At 41.9% G+C, this 18465-nt stretch overlaps 1 protein-coding gene across 1 annotated transcript; it reads left to right on the top strand.

Moving 5' to 3' along the window:
- Nucleotides 1-9470: 9470 nt before the first annotated feature.
- Nucleotides 9471-18052, top strand: apobec2a (apolipoprotein B mRNA editing enzyme, catalytic polypeptide-like 2a). Its single transcript, XM_067235995.1, has 4 exons — nt 9471-9996; nt 13020-13244; nt 15510-15818; nt 17204-18052. Exons 1-3 carry the CDS (start codon nt 9698-9700, stop codon nt 15811-15813), a joined length of 828 nt encoding a protein of 275 aa, XP_067092096.1. The 5' UTR covers nt 9471-9697; the 3' UTR covers nt 15814-15818; nt 17204-18052.
- The last annotated feature ends 413 nt before the right edge of the window (nt 18053-18465 follow it).

Below are 18465 nucleotides of genomic sequence, written 5' to 3'. Positions count from 1 at the left end.
AAAACAATTTAAATATAAAATAAAATATAGAGGGAGTCAGGTGGCTGAGCGGTGAGGGAATCGGGCTAGTAATCCGAAGGTTGCCAGTTCGATTCCCGGTCATGCCAACTGACGTTGTGTCCTTGGGCAAGGCACTTCACCCTACTTGCCTCGGGGAAATGTCCCTGTACTTACTGTAAGTCGCTCTGGATAAGAGCGTCTGCTAAATGTAAATGTAAATGTAATGTAAAATATATATAAAAATAAGAATAAGACATTGACAGAGAGAGAGAGACATAGAGAGAGAGAATAGACAGCGAGAGAGACATAGACAGAGAGAAAGGGACATAGAGAGAGACATAGAGAGAGAGACATAGACAAACAGAGAAAGAGAGAGCATCTATGTGTCAGTGTGTCTAGAAACGTACTGCATGAATTTGCTCTGAAATCCAACAATGAACACTGCCCTCTAGTGGAAAATGTGACAATAGCGCTATTAAATGTAATAAAAGTGAATATTATGATCTTTTACTGTAATAATAACAGAGCACTCACTGTGGAAATTATGACGTGAAATACCACTGAGTAACTGGTATCATACAGTTAGCTTGGAAGCAAAGATAATCTGGATCCCCGTTTGGTATTTTGCTGTGATGTACATATCTGAAAATGAAAATAATGAAAACAAACCAGATTAGCCGCACTCTATCTGCGGTCTCTCGAATCCATCTTGGACTCGAGCTGCCTTTGCAGTTTCCAAAACATAAAACAAATCACACTGGCCGCAATCTATCTGCGGTCTCTTGAATACAAAAAACAGTAATAAAACAATAAAAATCTATAATAAATAAATAAATAAAAGTATAAAAGTACTAAAACCCTTCTGAGATCAAATTAGTTAAATGCTTTGGTAAAATGATTTTTACCAAAGCTAATGATTTTGAGTTTTAGGCTGTCTTTTGAAAATGTCTAGCGTGTTTGCTTCCCTAATATTTATGGGTAATTTAATTTGTTCCATAGTTTTGTGGCGTAATTGACAAAGGCTGCATCACCAATCTTCTTATGACTAATAGGGCCTGCATTTGATGATTGCAGTGTTCTAGCTGGTGTGTAGTTTATAAGAGAGTTAACAATGTAGCTAGGTCCTTGTCCGTGTAGAGCTTTGTATGTGAGGAAAAGTACCTTAAAGTCAATTCTGAAGGTAACAGGGAGCCTGTGTAAAGTAGCTATGAAAGGACTAATGTGTTCTCTCCTTTTAGTTTAGGTTAATAATCTAGCTTCAGAATTTTGAATGAGCTGTAGTCTTTCAGTGATTTTCCTGGGAAGACCAGCGAAAAGTGCGTTACAGTAGTCCAGCCGGATGGATATAAAAGCATGAATTAACTTCTCTGCATCATTTTGGTTTATGAATGGTTGTACCTTCGCTATATTCCTCAGGTCAGGGCTGGACTGGGACAAAAAATCGGCCCTGGCATTTTTGGCCCAGGCGGCCCACATCCACCGTGACTGGTCAGACACATTCCCTGCAGACAGTCCTTAAAATATGCGTGCATTCTATAATATGAGTTGCCTGTGTTGATGTGATAGCTTTGGATCCTCCAAGAGGGGTCTCAAGACTTATCTGTTGATCTTACACTTAAATAATTAATTAATTCGTAGAGTTATGATTTGTATATTTATGGTATTTTACGGTATTTTTATTTTTATTGATATTTGATATTGTATTGCCATTATTGTTATTATTACTATTTTGCTTAATATTGGCTTAGCAACTTTTAAAAACTGTTTACTGTTAATTTCAACTATTGTAAGATTCATATTGGGCTCACAAAAAACACACACACACAGCCTCCCTCCCTTCCTGAGTCCCTGTTAATTTGCCCACTCCTTACCACGTCGTTAACTACTCTTTCTTCCATCTTCTCCTCACTCGCTCCCATGGCCCTGTCATGGTCACTCTCCTGCTCCTCGGCTTCTTCCCTGACCCTGTCAGTATGTTTCGGCCTCTCTGAGCCAGCTACCTCTCCTCCTTCCTCTACAGGTGCTGAAGTTGAAGCAGCTAAAGCCCCCCCCAAACATGTTCGAAATGTTGGCACATTTTGTGGCATTCGCCTGTACATTTGTATCTTTTTGTCCCATAACTTGTCTGCGCCTCCCTTGCGCTTTGGTGGTCGTTTCTCCATTTTAGCGATGCAAAACTTTAACGATGCTAAACCAGCATAAGCATTAGTCAACAGCTTGTGTCTCAGGGCCTGCGGGAGGCGATATCAGAGCTGCCAACTCTCACGGTTTCGCAGTGTGACACACGCATTTCAACGCATTCACGCTCTCACGCCTGGGGGGTGGGGGGGGGTGCGTTGCTACCAAATCTCACGCCAAGGTTTTTGGACAAGTTGGCAGCCCTGCGATATTATGAATCAGTGGAAGGGGGTTCCTTGATTTGATTGTGTCAGGCCAGTGCCAATAAAGAAAATTAACCAATGGGCCGCTGTCAGTTCTCTATGGGCCGGCCCGACCAAAAAAAAAGACCAATTGGCTGCTGTGGGGCCGGCCCAACCAACAACGGCCCAAAAGTGCGTCAGCCCACCGCAGATGGCCAGTCCGGCCGTAGTTGGTCATACCTTCATATATTCCTCAGGTGAAAGAAAGCTGTTTTGGTCACTTTATTAATGTGAGAGTTGAAATTTAAATGTGAGTCCAGGATTACGCCGAGACTCGTCACCTCTGGTTTAAGACAGGGGGTTAAACCTCCTACATTCTTAGTTAGCATCTCTCTTTTGGATTTGGGGCCACATAGTAGGACTTCAGTTTTGTCTTCATTTAATTTAAGAAAGTTATCATTCATCCATTTGTTTATTGCCGACAAGCAGTTGGTAATGGAATTTATGGCTGTTGCATCGTTGGGTTCAGTGGATATATATAGTTGTGTGTCATCCGCATAGCTATGGAAATCTATGTTATGTTCTCTGATTATGTCACAGAGTGGTAACATATAAAGAGAAAAAAGTAATGGACCTAAGCAGCTTCCTTGAGCAACCCCGTAGCAGTTCTCATGTTTCTTGGACCTATGGTCTCCTAAACTAACATAAAACTTCCTTCCTCTGATATATGATTTCATCCAGTTCAATACACTATCCGTGAACCCAATAAGCTTTTCCAGTCTATTGATTAGGATGTTGTGATTAATGGTATCAAATGCTGCACTGAGATCTAACAGGATAAGGATAGAGACTTTATTTGCATCAGTTTAGTCTGAGGTCGCTAATTATTTTGGTGAGAGCAGTTTTAGTACTGTGATATTTCCTGAAACCTGACTGCGAGACTTCCAGGATGTTATTTTCTTCAAGAAAATAATTTAATTGGACTAATATTATCTTTTCCAGTACCTTACTAATAAATGGAAGGTTTGATATTGGTCTGTAATTTGCAAGTATACTGTTATCCAATTTGGCTTTCTTTAATAGGGGCTTTACAACAGCTGTTTTGAAGGCATCTGGGAAGACGCCAGTTCTAAGGGATGTATTTATAATCTCTAGCTTCGGACCTGAGATACCATCAAACACTCGCTTAAAGAATGTTGTGAGTATAGGATAAATATCTGAGGTTGTGGAGTTACATTCGCTGACGATTTTGGAAAGTTCACTTAGTGTGATGCATGTAAATGTGCTCATGGTTATGATGCAGGATCTACTGATGGCAGTTTCACCTCCACTAGTAATAATACTAGCTCTGATCGAAGTTATTTTGTTATTAAAGAACAAAGCAAGCTCTTCACATTTAACTGCTGAGGATGGAGGGGGGGCAGGGACAGTGTTTAGCAGCTGGTCAATGGTGGAGAAGAGAAATAATGTTGGAAAAATATTTTTTCCTTGCTAGACAGATGGTTTTGTTATAGGTGGTTAGTGTATCTTTGTAGATATTGTAGTGGATAGTGATCTTTGTTTTCCTCCATTTTCTCTCTGCTGCACGGCATTTTCTTTTCGTTTCACTAACATTTTTATTTCTCAGCCATGGGGAGGTTCTGCTTGTGGACTTCTTTATGGTTTTCAGTGGTGCAACAGAGTCTAACACAGATAATGGTGCATCATTGAGGTTCTCTACCATTTCATTCAGAGAGCATTCATGATTAGTCGGCTCATATAGAGCAAATTCCTCAGAAAATGTCATCATAGCTCTATCGTCTAGATGTCTTTTTTGGACTAAGAATTCTTTTGTGGTTTTTCTAAGGATGATTTCCACATTAAAAAGTATACAATGATGGTCTGAGAGGGGTAGATCAGTTATTGAAAAATTATTGATGTTTAGTCGAGTTGTTATTACTAGATCTAGTCTTTTTCCGTGCTGGTGTGATGGATCAGTTATGTGTTGAGTTAGATCGAAACTGTCAAGGAGATTTAAGAGCTCAATAGTTCTTGGGTCTGCTTTTTTATTTACTTGGATATTCAGGTCTCCGTTTAAAACTACTTTGTCATATCTGGTGACACATAGTGATAATAGTTCAGAGAATTCTTGTATGAATATTTGCGAGTGCTTGGGTGGCCGATATATAATAACAAAAAGTATTGATTCGGTTTTGAGCTCTATAGCAAGATATTCAATTGATGTAAATTCACCTAGCTCAGTGATTTTGAACAGCAGTTTAGATGAGAAAATAGCTGCGACTCCTCCACCTTTTTTTGATTTCCTAGAAACTTGGTGAAAGCTGTAATCGGGCGGACACGCTTCTATCAAAGTTGCTGTCGCCGTGTCATTGTTAAGCCAGGTTTCTGTTTTCTTTAACCAGATCATTAACAAGAAATGTTTTGTTATTTAGTGATCTAACATTTAGAAAGGCCAGTTTCATCTGTGGGGTATTAACAGATAAAACAGGGGGAGATAGATTTGTAGGAAGAATATGGATAGTTTTGAGACTTCTAACACGAGTTTCAGGTTTTGCATGGTGGCTGTCCTAGCGTAGCTTTTATTTGGGAAAGTCTATATCACTGAGCTGTTCCATCACAAGGGAATTCATCCGGGGGGTGAAGATCTGTGCAGGGCCCATGTCCTTGCAGGAGGCTTTTTGAATGTTCTGTTCTGTTCCATGGGAGGTTGTTTGGGATGCGTCAGTCAGCTTCGACACTGCAGGGATAGGGAGAGAAACTTGATTTGTGGTCAGGAGCACGTCCACCCAAACCCTCTACGGTTTGGTGGTGGTGTCCGTCAGCTTGAAAACGGTCTGCACAGTTCCAGAACACATTGAAATTATCGATAAATCTCAGTTTGTGTGCCAAACATGTGTTGAAAGATAGTAGTCAACTGAAGGCTTCTTTTCCTCTGCGAAAACATGCAATCGGTCCGCTGATGAATACATCTTGATATCTGTTGAGTGTGCTCAGTAGCTGGGTGAAATGTTTTTTAACCCTTGTATTATCTTCGGGTCATTCTGACCCATCAGTCATTGTGACCCACCGTCGTATTGCGAAAAATTTACCGCATAGAAAAACAAAGTGAAGCATTTTCTTTTAACCGTTGGGCTGTCTCAGACCCCCCACATTGCGAAGGTTAAAATACAATTATTTTTGTTTGTTTTTGTATTGGGTAAACACAACGATGGTTCGTTATGAACCTTTGGGTCATGTGACCCGAAGGCAGCACAAGGGTTAAGTATCTCAGTGCCAGTTTTTTTGTGCAGGATATCAAACGAGCCAGTGTGGATGATAATCTTGGGGTTGTTTGGTTTATTGTTGAGGATTGTTTGTACATCTGATGACAGTTCTTCGAGGGCGGGGCCTCTTTGGTTTAGCGCCAAGATCAGGCCATGACTCATCTGGTCCACCAGCCGGTGGAGAGAAAGCCGGTTCCAAGGGTGGCTCATTAGCCAGCGTCACAAGCCATGGTTCTACAGGGAACAAGCTTTACATTTACATTTAGTCATTTAGCAGACGCTCTTATCCAGAGCGACTTACAGTAAGTACAGCAACATTCCCCCGAGGCAAGTAGGGTGAAATGCCTTGCCCAAGGACACAACGTCATTTGGCAGAGCCGGGGATCGAACCAGCATCCTTCTGATTACTAGACTGATTCCCTAACCGCTCAGCCACCTGCCTCCCCACATTATTTGGTGGCCGGTGGATCACCAATAAAAAAAACAGTGCGAGTGGCGTCAACTGCGCCAGTGATACTGCGAGTCGAGATACAATTTGAAAACAAAAGCGTTTCGTTATGAACAGTAGTCTATTAAAGTCTGGACTGATAACGAGGACGTAGAGTGTAGTCTAGTGGAGCTTAACGACTGTATTTTCAGTTTTTGACATATGAGGATATTTGCACAGTATTAAATAAATATATTTAGTTATACACTGTGTTCTGCTGTTATCTAAAGGTAGGATATGTGATGTTATCCTGTATTTCATCCAATGATGAAATTGAGTGAAAAAAACGTGTGTGAGGAAAACAAAATATATAAATATTACGAGTAACCGTTCTTCCCACATTTACTTTCTGCAGTCTGACTACAGTACGGTCATCTGTGTCGCCAATTCTCACTGTCTCCAAAATGTGCGTAAGCCTACGGATGGGTCAGAGTTTGCTTGGAGGTCCGCACATTCTCCCGTCAAGTAATTTTTTTATAAATCACAACCTTCCAACCTAATATTAAATAAACCTTCACAAATATCCCAGTTTCAGTTTAACTCCTGTAAAAAATTATAGAAAATAATAAAAATATATATAAAGAGTTATATTTTTTCCATTTCACTTCCATGTTGCCTTGTTTTATGGTCGGCCTACTGGTGTCTCCACTGAGTCTCTTTGCTTAAGATGCACAATGGTGCGTATCCACTACAGCGTTGTTTTAAAGCTCTGCACCGCATGCCTTTCCACAGTACACCATGCTTGGGGGCTAACAGTTCCTTAAGGTCACTGTTGTAGTTCATGTAAAACGGTGTCATGGCCAAGTGTGCAGACTTGGGTTCATGTACTCACCATATCGATCATTATTGATATAAATATAGGTGCTCCTGTCTCGATCAAAATACAGCTTTTACACACATGATGCAAGGAATCAGATACGCTGACTAGATGTAGCATGATCTTATCATCACCTCCCTGACGAAGGCCCTTCTCCCTCTCCAATCGCTCAGTTTGGCCGGGCAGCCAACACTAGGAAGAGTCCTGGTGGTTCCAAACTTTTTCCGTTTACCGATGATGGGGGGCCACTGTGCTCATTGGGACCTTAAATGCTGCAGAAATCTTTAGTTTCAAGTCTTTTATTGTCAGGTGCACAGAACAACACAAGGTCAGACTGGGCACTGAAATTCTTGGGACAAGACAACGCAAGCAACCTGGCATAACATAACATGTAAGTACTAAGAACATAGATTACATCTATGATAAGCTAAAGTAGAATAGAAATAAAATAATAATAAACCTCCTAAATATACAAAATAGTATGCAATATAGATTTTTCTTTTTGATCTATATTTTATATTTATAATATAACCTTATATAGACAGGTGTGTGTCTTTCCAAATCATGTCCGATCAACTGAATTGAAACAGGTGGACTCAAGTTGTAGAAACATCTCAAGGATGATCAGTGGAAACAGGAAGCACCTAAGATCAATGTTGAGTTTCATGGCAAAGACCGTGAATACTTATGAACATGTGATGTTTGAAAACATTTACAGTATAGATTTGCAAACATTTCAAAACAACCTTTTTCACGTTATCATTATGGGGTATTGTGTGTAGAATTTTGAGGGGGAAAATGAATTTAATCAATTTTGAAATACGTCTGTAACATAACAATATAGTATATGTAGGGAGTCAGGTGGCTGAGCGGTTAGGGAATCGGGCTAGTAATTTGAAGGTTGTCAGTTCGATTCCCGGCCGTGCAAAATGACGTTGTGTCCTTGGGCAAGGCACTTCACCCTACTTGCCTCGGGGGAATGTCCCTGTACTTACTGTAAGTCGCTCTGGATAAGAGCGTCTGCTAAATGACTAAAATGTAACTCCAGGATTATGCTTCTTTTTCTTTCAGTCATGACTGCAGCAATGCACTCGAATCTGCGCTGAGTGTGCTTTCACTGAGTGAGAGTGAGAGAGCATGGCGCGCTGCAGCTGATGAACTCATGATAAGCACAGACACAGCGGAAGAAAAAATAGTTCCCATTGACTTTCTTATTTAAGTACATTTATATACTATACGGCACAACTATTAGAAAAATATTCTAAAATCACTTGTTTCAAATAAATCCCAGGTAGGATCGATATTTCAAATTGAAAATCGATCCTTTTGATACAATGCCAGTATCGAAAATATCGATACTTTAGGATCGATCCGCCCATCCCTACTGACAGCAGTGGAGATGAGAGCGCGCTTAAGAAACAGTTAGAGAGGAGGAATCTATCTAAATATAAAATTATTGGTCACAAATCATTGGTCACATTTCTAAATACTAAATGGTGTTCGCCTACCACGATTCTATATAAATACATCGTATTATACCGATGCAAAGATGTTAGAAACGATGCATCGCGATTCCTCCCACATTGTATCCGGTGCACACTTTTTTGATCCGGGCCATCGCATCGTGAGCTTTTATGCCGATGCATCGATGCGATAAGAGCGTCTGCTAAATGACTAAAAATGTAAAATGTAAATATGTGGAAAAAGTGAAGCGTTGAGAATACTTTCTGGATGCACTGTCGTTAAACAAACAGCAGCAAGCACACTTCACACAAAAATGGTACCCTCTAGTTTACATTACGTTATGATTATAACATTATATTAACTTAGCAGACACTTTGATTCAAAGCAGCATACAAATAGACCATATGGAAAGTACAGCAGAAGATCCAGCAACAGAAGTGCAGGGTTTTAACAGCATTTTGGTGGTCAGAGTCAAGGTCTTGTCTATATCAGACAGCAATGCGTAGTTCGGGTGTTGGCTTCCAGATAATTCTCCAGGATACTTCTCAGGTTGGTTTCTGCAAACCCACAGAGCAAGTGGACAAGCTGCTGCAGGATCATCTATCTATGAACCCCCTGAAGGCTCTGCTCTGCTCTTGCTCGTTTTGGGGGCTTTCATCTGGTAAAATGCACACTCAACATTTTGTAGTGCCAGTGTGTGAAGGGGTTGAAGGGAAATGGTACAGGTTCCTTCCTCCCTCATTCCCTTTCCTTCCCTTCCTCCCCCCTCCCAAAGTTTATCTCCATGTTCTCTCACCACATCACCAGACCACTGTCCACCTGGCCTCAAAACCCATAAAGCACTCTCTAAACACACACACACTCATACAGCTTACAAAAGTAGTGTCTAACCTGAACCCTTACACACACACACACGCATACACTCACACGCGTCTGCAACAACACAGCAGCCAGCTCTGTGCCCCTCAAGTCTTTTAATAGACCTGAGTAGAGCTGCAGCTGCCTGAGTGTGTCCACATCACATCTCTCCTGCCCCCCTCATCTATCTCTCTCTCTCCTGGCTGCCCCCCTCAGCTCTCTCTCTCTCCTGACTGCCCCTCTTACTCCCATTTCCTCTCTTTCTGTCTCCTGTTCCGGTTCCTTTTCTATTTCTCTCTTTCTCACTCTCTATTTTCCCAAACTTTTCTTCCAATATCTACCCCAACCCCCCTCTCTCTTCCTCTCTCTCTCTGTCTCTCTCTGTCTGTCTGACCCACACACTTCATAGACACTCATAGACTCTGAGCGTTCCTCTGGACCAGTCATCATGGCCGACAGAAAGACAGGAGCCAGTGGTCGTCCTGCAGCGAGGAGAAAGGAGAAGAAGGAAGTGGTGGAGGTGAAGAAGGAGCCGAGGAAGGAGGGGAAAGCCCCGGCAGCGGGGGAGAAGACACCGGCCAACGCGCCGGCCGCCCCTGAGGCTAACGGAGGAGCGGCCAATGGCACGGCGGCACCAGCAGCTAACGGAGAAGCGGCTAACGGCACGGTAGCACCAGCAGCTAACGGAGAGAACGGGGAGGTCCAGGTGGAGCCCATGGAACTGCCTCCGTTTGAAATAATCACAGGGTGAGTGAGCACCAGAACCCAGTATCTGACACGTGGGTAGACATCGACTGGAGACATAACCTCTCACAGTGGCTTGGCTCCATTCTGGATCAGCGTCAGTCAGTGACTGGTTAGTGTCTCAGTGTTTTCCTGTTCTATAGGGACTACGTATGAGAAACTACATAATGTATCAGGTCTTTGGATGAATAGACGTCTAGACAGAGTCCTGTACAGAGTCTGTGGTTAAGAGTCAGAGAGATAGAGAGAATTAATGAAATACAATGGCAGTATAGAATCGCTCCTAACAGGCAAAAGTTTTATGATGGACTAAAACATCCCATCAGTGTGGATCTGAAAACAAAAGTAATTGTGCTTGAAGCTGATCTACTTGAATTAGATGATAGTGTGTGTTGTGGAGGCTCTGGCTAATCTGCATCCAATCATAAACCTGGTCCACCTGGCCCTGTCATTGGCTGGTTGCCAATGACCCGGTGCTGAAACTTGCATCGTCATTGGTTCATGAAGAGCAACCCAATGTCTAAGTGTTGCAGGGTCTCAGGTTAAATTTAGGGGCGTTCGAGAAGGTTAGTAATCTCAATCTGGGTCAGCGGTCTGTCATGGAAAACCCCCTGGCTCTGTTTTGATCCTCAGTTTGTGTTGATGGGCAAGTGGCAGAGATACGAATGCGATCAAATTAGATTAGCCAACGCTGCATGTGTACAGAAATCCAGACGAGAATAACGTCAAGTCCACGGTGAGAAATCAGTCAAGAAGGAATTAAGAGCTAAATAACGTCTCGCACGTGTTGTACTGTAATGGGGAACATGTCAGATTTGTGAAGAAGGAAGGGAAGGTCACTTTATTTGAATATGGGAACCGGGTCACTGTAAAGCGTATCTGTCACTTCCCAGACTCACTAATGAGGAACTTAAGACTCGGAGGGGATCATAACACCATTTATCTGTTTACACTCATGACCCTGATTAAACCATCGGGGCCAAATAGCTACATGTTGACATATGGAGTCTCCTCAGGTCTGTCAGGAGACAACCGGTCACTGAAGTCCTACTGACATGATCTCTAATGTAGTCTAGTGACTTGGTTTAGATCTTCTACTTTCAAAATGGCCACCTCAATCAAAACATTGGACTAGTTGACCAACACAATCCTAACTCAACCGATGCACAAATGAGATGTTTTGAGACGTAGGATGTTAGTACAGTAGATCAATGTAGCTACAGTACTGTAACAGGTGGAATAGCTGTATTGGAATAAACCTTGATCCTGCATGCATCCTCCCGTGTCCATAATGTGACTGTGGGCAGAGCGGGCGGCTCATAATGTAGAGCACACAGCCTGGGCCTGTCTTGGAATGTGGACAAGTGGGTAACGAAATCAGAGGGCTAAAAATACAGAGCTAGCATTCCACGCTAGGCTGCGCTGACGCCCTAAACTTAGCCTGTCAGGCCAGCTGGTATATCTGCTGGCTCTCAGGCTCTGAATCTTTCAATCTTTCTCTCTCTCGCTCATTCTCTCTTTCATTCTGTCTCTGTTTTAACAAGACAACAGTGACGGGTGCAATACCTTATGTATTTGGCATGGGTGGGGAAGGACTATTTTGCCAACCTGTGCAAATGTTTAAAGTATGAAACTAAATCGTTCTACTCTAGGGCGTCAGGTGGCTGAGCGGTGAGGGAGTCGGGCTAGTAATCCGAAGGTTGCCAGTTCGATTCCCGGTCATGCCAACTGACGTTGTGTCCTTGGGCAAGGCACTTCACCCTACTTGCCTCGGGGGAATGTCCCTGTACCTACTGTAAGTCGCTCTGGATAAGAGCGTCTGCTAAATGTCTAAATGTAAAATGTAAATGTACACTCTTCCAGAGAGTCTATTTTTGGCATTTCCATCTAAGGATTGAAGTATTGAAGTGTGATTTGTGAGGTGAAATCTGTTCCGTTGAACCTGAATATCATGCTGCTCAAATATACACTGTTGCATCTGGAGATTTGAACTCCTACAGTGAAGATTGTCTGTGTTTTTTGAGAAAGCAGTAGAACATGATGATGAGACATGAGAGGTATGATACCTTGGACACAGTACACCCCTCAACTTTCTCACTGAGGCGCATTTCTACTGATGGTGCCGTCTCAGTGTGATCCCTACTCGATTTAGAGGTTGAGTTGACTCAAGTTACGGGCCCATGTGGGTGTATAAAACCAATCAGATTACAGATGTTTCAGACCAATCAGAGCACAGATGTTTCAGACCAATCAGAGCACAGATGTTTCACTCTAATCATTGAGTCTAATAGTAAAGCTAATAGACAAAAAGGCACATTGAAACACTTATCTTTCCAATTATTAAACCACATTTTTAAAGATGTTAAACATTTAGCTTTTTTGTCATTTACTTTGAGAGTACCTTAGTAGAAGAACGTAACTTAATGTGACCTCTTAGATAACTGGGTGTTGCAGACAAGATTAGAATCTAAAATCCCCTTCAATGATTATATCTATTTAAATGCAGGGTAATAAGAAACTACAGTGATGTATCCACATTTTTTCAGTTTGAAATAGAATGACTTATGACTATTTTAAAAGATTTGGAAATGCTTTCTGATACTAACAACACTTCCTACATGGAAGAACCAAAGCAATGTGTAGTTCCAGATGAGGATGAGAAGAGATCAGGATGTAGTTCCAGATGAGGATGAGAAGAGATCAGGATGTAGTTCCAGATGAGGATGAGAGGAGATCAGGGTGTAGTTCCAGATGAGGATGAGAAGAGATCAGGATGTAGTTCCAGATGAGGATGAGAAGAGATCAGGGTGTAGTTCCAGATGAGGATGAGAGGAGATCAGGGTATAGTTCCAGATGAGGATGAGAAGAGATCAGGGTGTAGTTCCAGATGAGGATGAGAAGAGATCAGGGTGTAGTTCCAGATGAGGATGAGAGGAGATCAGGGTGTAGTTCCAGATGAGGATGAGAAGAGATCAGGGTGTAGTTCCAGTCTCTCCCTTCTTATGGCCCTCCCATCTCTTCCCTAGGGATCGCATCGATCCGTTCTTCTTCAAGTTCCAGTTCAAGAACGTGGAGTACTCATCGGGCAGGAACAAGACGTTCCTGTGCTACCTGGTGGACCAGGGCAGTGCTGCCGAGGGCCTTCTGAGGGGCTTCCTGGAGGACGAGCATGCAGGGGCCCACTCCGAGCAGGCCTTCTTCCTCCAGACCCTGCCCAGCTACGACCCCGCTCTCAAATACACTGTGACCTGGTAGGCAACCGACCCTGCTCTCAAATCTCTAACCTTTTCCAAACAGTTACCAGGGATGACTCCCCAGATGGGTAGGCCAATGTGTCACAAATCATCTGGCAAGTCCTGTATCATATTTGCTACATGAGTTTCAGAGATCTCTACGTCATTAACATGATCAATACTTCCCTGAAAAACCTGTTGCATACAATCCTATAGGCTACATGTCTTGTACCATCTGGTGGATTTTCCCTGCACTGCAGGCAGTAGCAGGCATTTAAAGGGGTGATTGACTGGGTTTTTTGGGTATTTCACACTATTCCTTAAGGTCTCCGAATAGGGTATGTAACATTGGTTGGGCTGAAAATGGCCCGGGTGCTGTTCTATGCCCCCTGATACATCCAGTGAAATTTTCCCGGGAAAAAACGCAAGGTTTTCTCCTTTTATGGTATGCTCATGAATATATCGATGAGCTGCGCACTGATTGGTTGGTTTACAACGTGTGAAACTGTGGAGCAAAGACGCAACACGGCCAACAGCACTCACTGAAACAAGAAGGTGAAGACTTGAAATAAAAACTTACAAATAAATCTATTGTGTCTACACAACACTGTTTTCAACAGATTGACTAGATATCATTTCAAATGATTACGTTAGTTGTTTCCACTTCTGTTGTCGAAGCAAACAGCATCGCCTTAGGTGGGTAACGTTAGCACTACAGCTTACCAAACTATCGTGATTCAACTCAGCTTCAGTTAGCTCTAGCTATCTTGCTGAAAAATAGATCTGGACAAAAATGCATCTTGAATTGTAGATTTACATGACAACACAGGTTATTTATTTGAATGAAACACAGTCAGGAACATGAAACAACGTTAGCCCCATTGCCAATAAACTATGCTAAATCATCACACATTCTACCTATGCTCTTGCGTTAGCATTTTGTAATGTTTTCTTAGCCTACCTCAATTCTGACTTGTGTGCCGAGTCCGACACCTGGACTTCTGTGTGCGTGCTGCAGTGGCTATTTGGCAAGCTCAGAAAAGCGCGCTGACATGGAATTTTGCGGGCATTGGTTTGTGTTTTCGGTTAAACTGCTTTGATTTGACAAGCGTTGATTGGATTACTGCTTTTTTTCGGGATTATCAATCTAAATGAATGCACTGACTAATAAAATAAATTGTTAAAACTTTTTAACGGGGCACAGCAGATTTATACTGGGGCACGTGCATGGTAGTCGTTTCCCGATTTTGGTTTTCTTATTTCAAAACGAAAATCCATTGGCCGCAAAGTACACGGACCCCAATGCCATGTTTATGTACCATGTCAGCGTAAAGGAAAGCTCAGAGTAGCTGAAAGGCTTGGCGACCGGCGCGGAGAAATGCGCGTCTGGTGTGAACAGCTTTTGCTCAGTCGTAGCCGATCGTGGCGCGGCGCGTCCAGGCGTAACGATGCCCCTGAGTTACGGGGAAGATGGTGATGATGAGGAGAAGGAATGGTCTCCTAATGCAGTGCTTACTGAGGGAAGCTCAGATAGAGGTGAGGAGGAAGACTTGCAAGAGGAAAGTGTTGACCAGACTAGTGCAGAAGTAGAGGGCCCAGCACTGCAAGAGGAAAGTGTAGACCAAATGAGCAGAGGTAGAAGGCCCAACAGCAACAACAACAAAACAGTCGGCAAGGGGTAAAGTGAAAACGAAAAAATACAAGTGTAAAAAAGTACAATATGAACCTCCCGCTGTTGAATTTAATGAATGTGTTGAGGAAGCCATAGAAGACAGGTGTGCCTGGACACCATACATGTTTGTTAATGATGAAATGCTGCAGGAAAATGCAGAACAAACAAACAAACGTATACACAGTGTACAGAAATAGGGAAAGTCAGTTAACACAACTGCCAAAGAAATGGAGCAGGTTCTGGGTATGTACATGCACATGGGGTTATTACAGATGCCCAGTGTACGAGCATAAGATGGAAACAAAGCAGTCCATAGTTTGTGATGTCATGTCTCATTTTTGACTAAAGGTCCAATAAACACTTTTATTTAAAAAATCTGAATTTTCTGGATATTATTTGCTTCACAGGGTTAGGACATTGTGATACCCTCATAAAATTATTCAACAGAACACCCCACACGTAATGTATTCCTTTAGCATATGCTTTAATCCAAAGCAATGCACGGGAGGGGTGGATTTGAACCTGCAACCTCTTGATCTGCAGTCAAATAATCCACCACTGAGCTGTACCTATCTCCATGTGGTGTGTACATATTTCCCATCTCCCCCAAGGTATGTGTCCTCCAGTCCTTGTGCCACCTGTGCAGCCAAGCTGGTGGAGGTACTCCAGGCCAGGAAGAGCCTGAAGCTGACCATCTTCTCCGCCCGGCTGTTTGAGTGGGAGGAGCCGGACATCCAGGCAGGGCTGAGGGCCCTGGCGCAGGCAGGCTGCAAACTGAGGATGATGAAGCCCCTGGACTTCTCCTACACCTGGGACACGTTCGTGGAGAGTGATGAACAGAGCTTCACGCCCTGGGAGGACTGCCAGGAGAACTACGAGTACTACCAGGAGAAACTGGCTGACATCCTGCAGTGACCACAGTGAGTGGGAATACATACACGCACAAACACACATGAAGAAGTATGATCATGTACTATACACACACACGAGAGAGGTGGCGAGAGAGAGTTGAGCAGGCTCAGCTTTAGAATGAATTGGATGGGGGGGCCGATCCTGAAGTTGAGCAAAAGCCAGGGAGGGCAACAGGGTGGCAGGAGATGGAGGTGGTTTAGGGAGGGAGACAGGGAGGCAGGAAATGGGTGGAGGGTAGAAGATTGTCAGAGGGAGTAGAAGGCTTGTTTGGATTCAGCCACATGTAGGGATAGGATTACTTTGATTCATCAATCAGTCACACAAGGATTAAGAGGAGAGGACAAGCTTAGCTTGAATCCTAAGGTTTTGAACTTGAATATACAGACAAAGGTCATTTCATATTCCAATCCAATTGTTAAACAAAATAAGTAGGGATGCACCAATATGGAAATTGTGGTCGTTACTGATAACCGATAACTCTATATATTTGGAAGCTGATAACTGATTAAATGCCGATAAATACAAAGCCTGAGTCTGATTACAAAAACAAAAGGCAACCAAATACAGTGGACAACTGCTTTTAACTCGTTAATGAGCAGGGTCACAAATATGTGATCGTTCGAATGTGGGTCCCACAGCGTAACATCACAAATATGTGATTTGAACATTCCAATAGAATATTTTGCGATAGACAAAAACGCTTTAGTATGGTTGCAAAATGTACTAATTATAAGGCTATCAAGTAACACTAGCATGGTAGTAGCATAGCTATGAGTATTATGCTAGGTAAATTAGCCCGGCACCTATCTAAGCTAGCTAGCTACCATTTCAAACAAAAATACTTACGCTGTGGGGACCTTCCGAAATATTTGGAACTCACTAATCTAAAGGTTAACCTTAACTGAATAAAAACATACAGATATTTTTTTACCAATTGATCAGATTTCTTTTAATTTTACAATTAATTATACATTCCTATGGCCGACTTTCTTTTATATAAATAAAATATATTGCCTGACATAAAAAATAAGTGATTCAACAGGCGGAAATAATACACAATATATTTTTTGGATTATATTATTTGTTGACCAAATCATCGAGCCGATAACAAAACACTAAAAATATACATTTATTGGCCAATACCGATATGGCCGCCGATATATCGTGCATCGCTAAAACTAAGAAATACATTTTTTTACTAATTTCATCAAGTTGATCTTGATGTATCTTTAAACGTGGTTACCTTTTTGTCTCAAGGCTTATTTGTGCTCTTTATTGGTTCAATCTTCTTTCATGGCTTCGTTCTCATCAACAATCTGCAACAATCGTCTGTCATTCCAAATTCCTGTCTATCGTCACTATCTCCAACACCTGTCTTTTTCTCCGGACACAGGAATGCTGTTGGCCCAGAGTTCCCCCAGCCAGCTCAGACATGTGGACATCAGTCAAACATCTGCAGAGCAGATCTCTTGTGGAAAGGGCTGATGTCTGTGTGTGAGTTTGTGTGGGTGTTTGTGTGTGGGTGAGAGAACATTGTTAACCCTAACCCTAGAAACCAGATTCCAACACCACCTTTCCTCTGACCCATGTCCCGGCTTTTGCCTATTTTGGGGTTGTCCTGGCAGGGAGTTTTGGGGTATGTAGTTCTTTGGTGGAAAACTATTTTGTATCAATATGCAGTGAAAGCTTCTGCACATCTTGAATGCATTGCACTGGTTATCATATAACATATTGTAACATTGTAACATTGTAAATTATCCTCATTCATTGATAACAATAAGAAACCGGGGAAGCCGAAGCATAAAACAAACTGCACTAATTTACCTCTGAAACTCAGTGGTATAATAATAGTGTAGTGGGATGGTGATATTACAGGGACTTACAATGTTCTAATAATGAAACGATGCCATAGAGAATGTGTTATAGGTTTGGATACTGTATGAGTTACTGAATGTGACCGGTACATTATTACTGTTGATGTGAAACACATTCAATATATTTGTTTTACACATTTTGCTGTTGTGGTTAGTATTTAAAAAGTGGATGAATGACAAAACTTTTTTTACTTGCATACACACACTATTTCTTGAATTTCCTCTTTTAAACACTAAATTGTAATATATTGAAAAAGTAAAGTGATATACAGTTTCTATTTTGAACATATGAGATTATTAAAATGTTGTCATAATCACTGATCAATATATATTACTTGTGTTTTATGGAAATAAATTTGTCACTGAAATACTACAGTTCCATCAATTTTTTTTATCTCAAATATCTGCACTACAGTCACACTAAATGTAAAAAAATATATGTACACAGCTTATACTCTTGGCACCTGTTCCTAATAATAATTACAATTTGTCTGAAGATGTGAATATATATTATGAAGTGTAAAGCTTAAACCAAAAAAGGTAAATAGAAAGAATTCCATAATGGGAAAAACTGTTATTCCTTGAGTAATAAACTAAAATAGATATACAGTAGGGATGTGCATCTCCATCACTGAGGACGATGCGATACACATCTCGATGCACTGCCAACGATCCGATACATTAAAGATACATAAAAGCAACTACTAATGCGATACGATTCACCCCTATTGCGATGCAGTGCGATTCGACACAATGCGATTCAATGAGATGCGATGCAAAA

This window comes from Osmerus mordax, chromosome 1 (assembly GCF_038355195.1).
Source record: "Osmerus mordax isolate fOsmMor3 chromosome 1, fOsmMor3.pri, whole genome shotgun sequence".
Classification (NCBI taxonomy): domain Eukaryota; kingdom Metazoa; phylum Chordata; class Actinopteri; order Osmeriformes; family Osmeridae; genus Osmerus; species Osmerus mordax.
The sequence above is the reverse complement of the archived record's forward strand: the minus strand, read 5'-3'. Positions and strand labels throughout refer to the sequence as shown.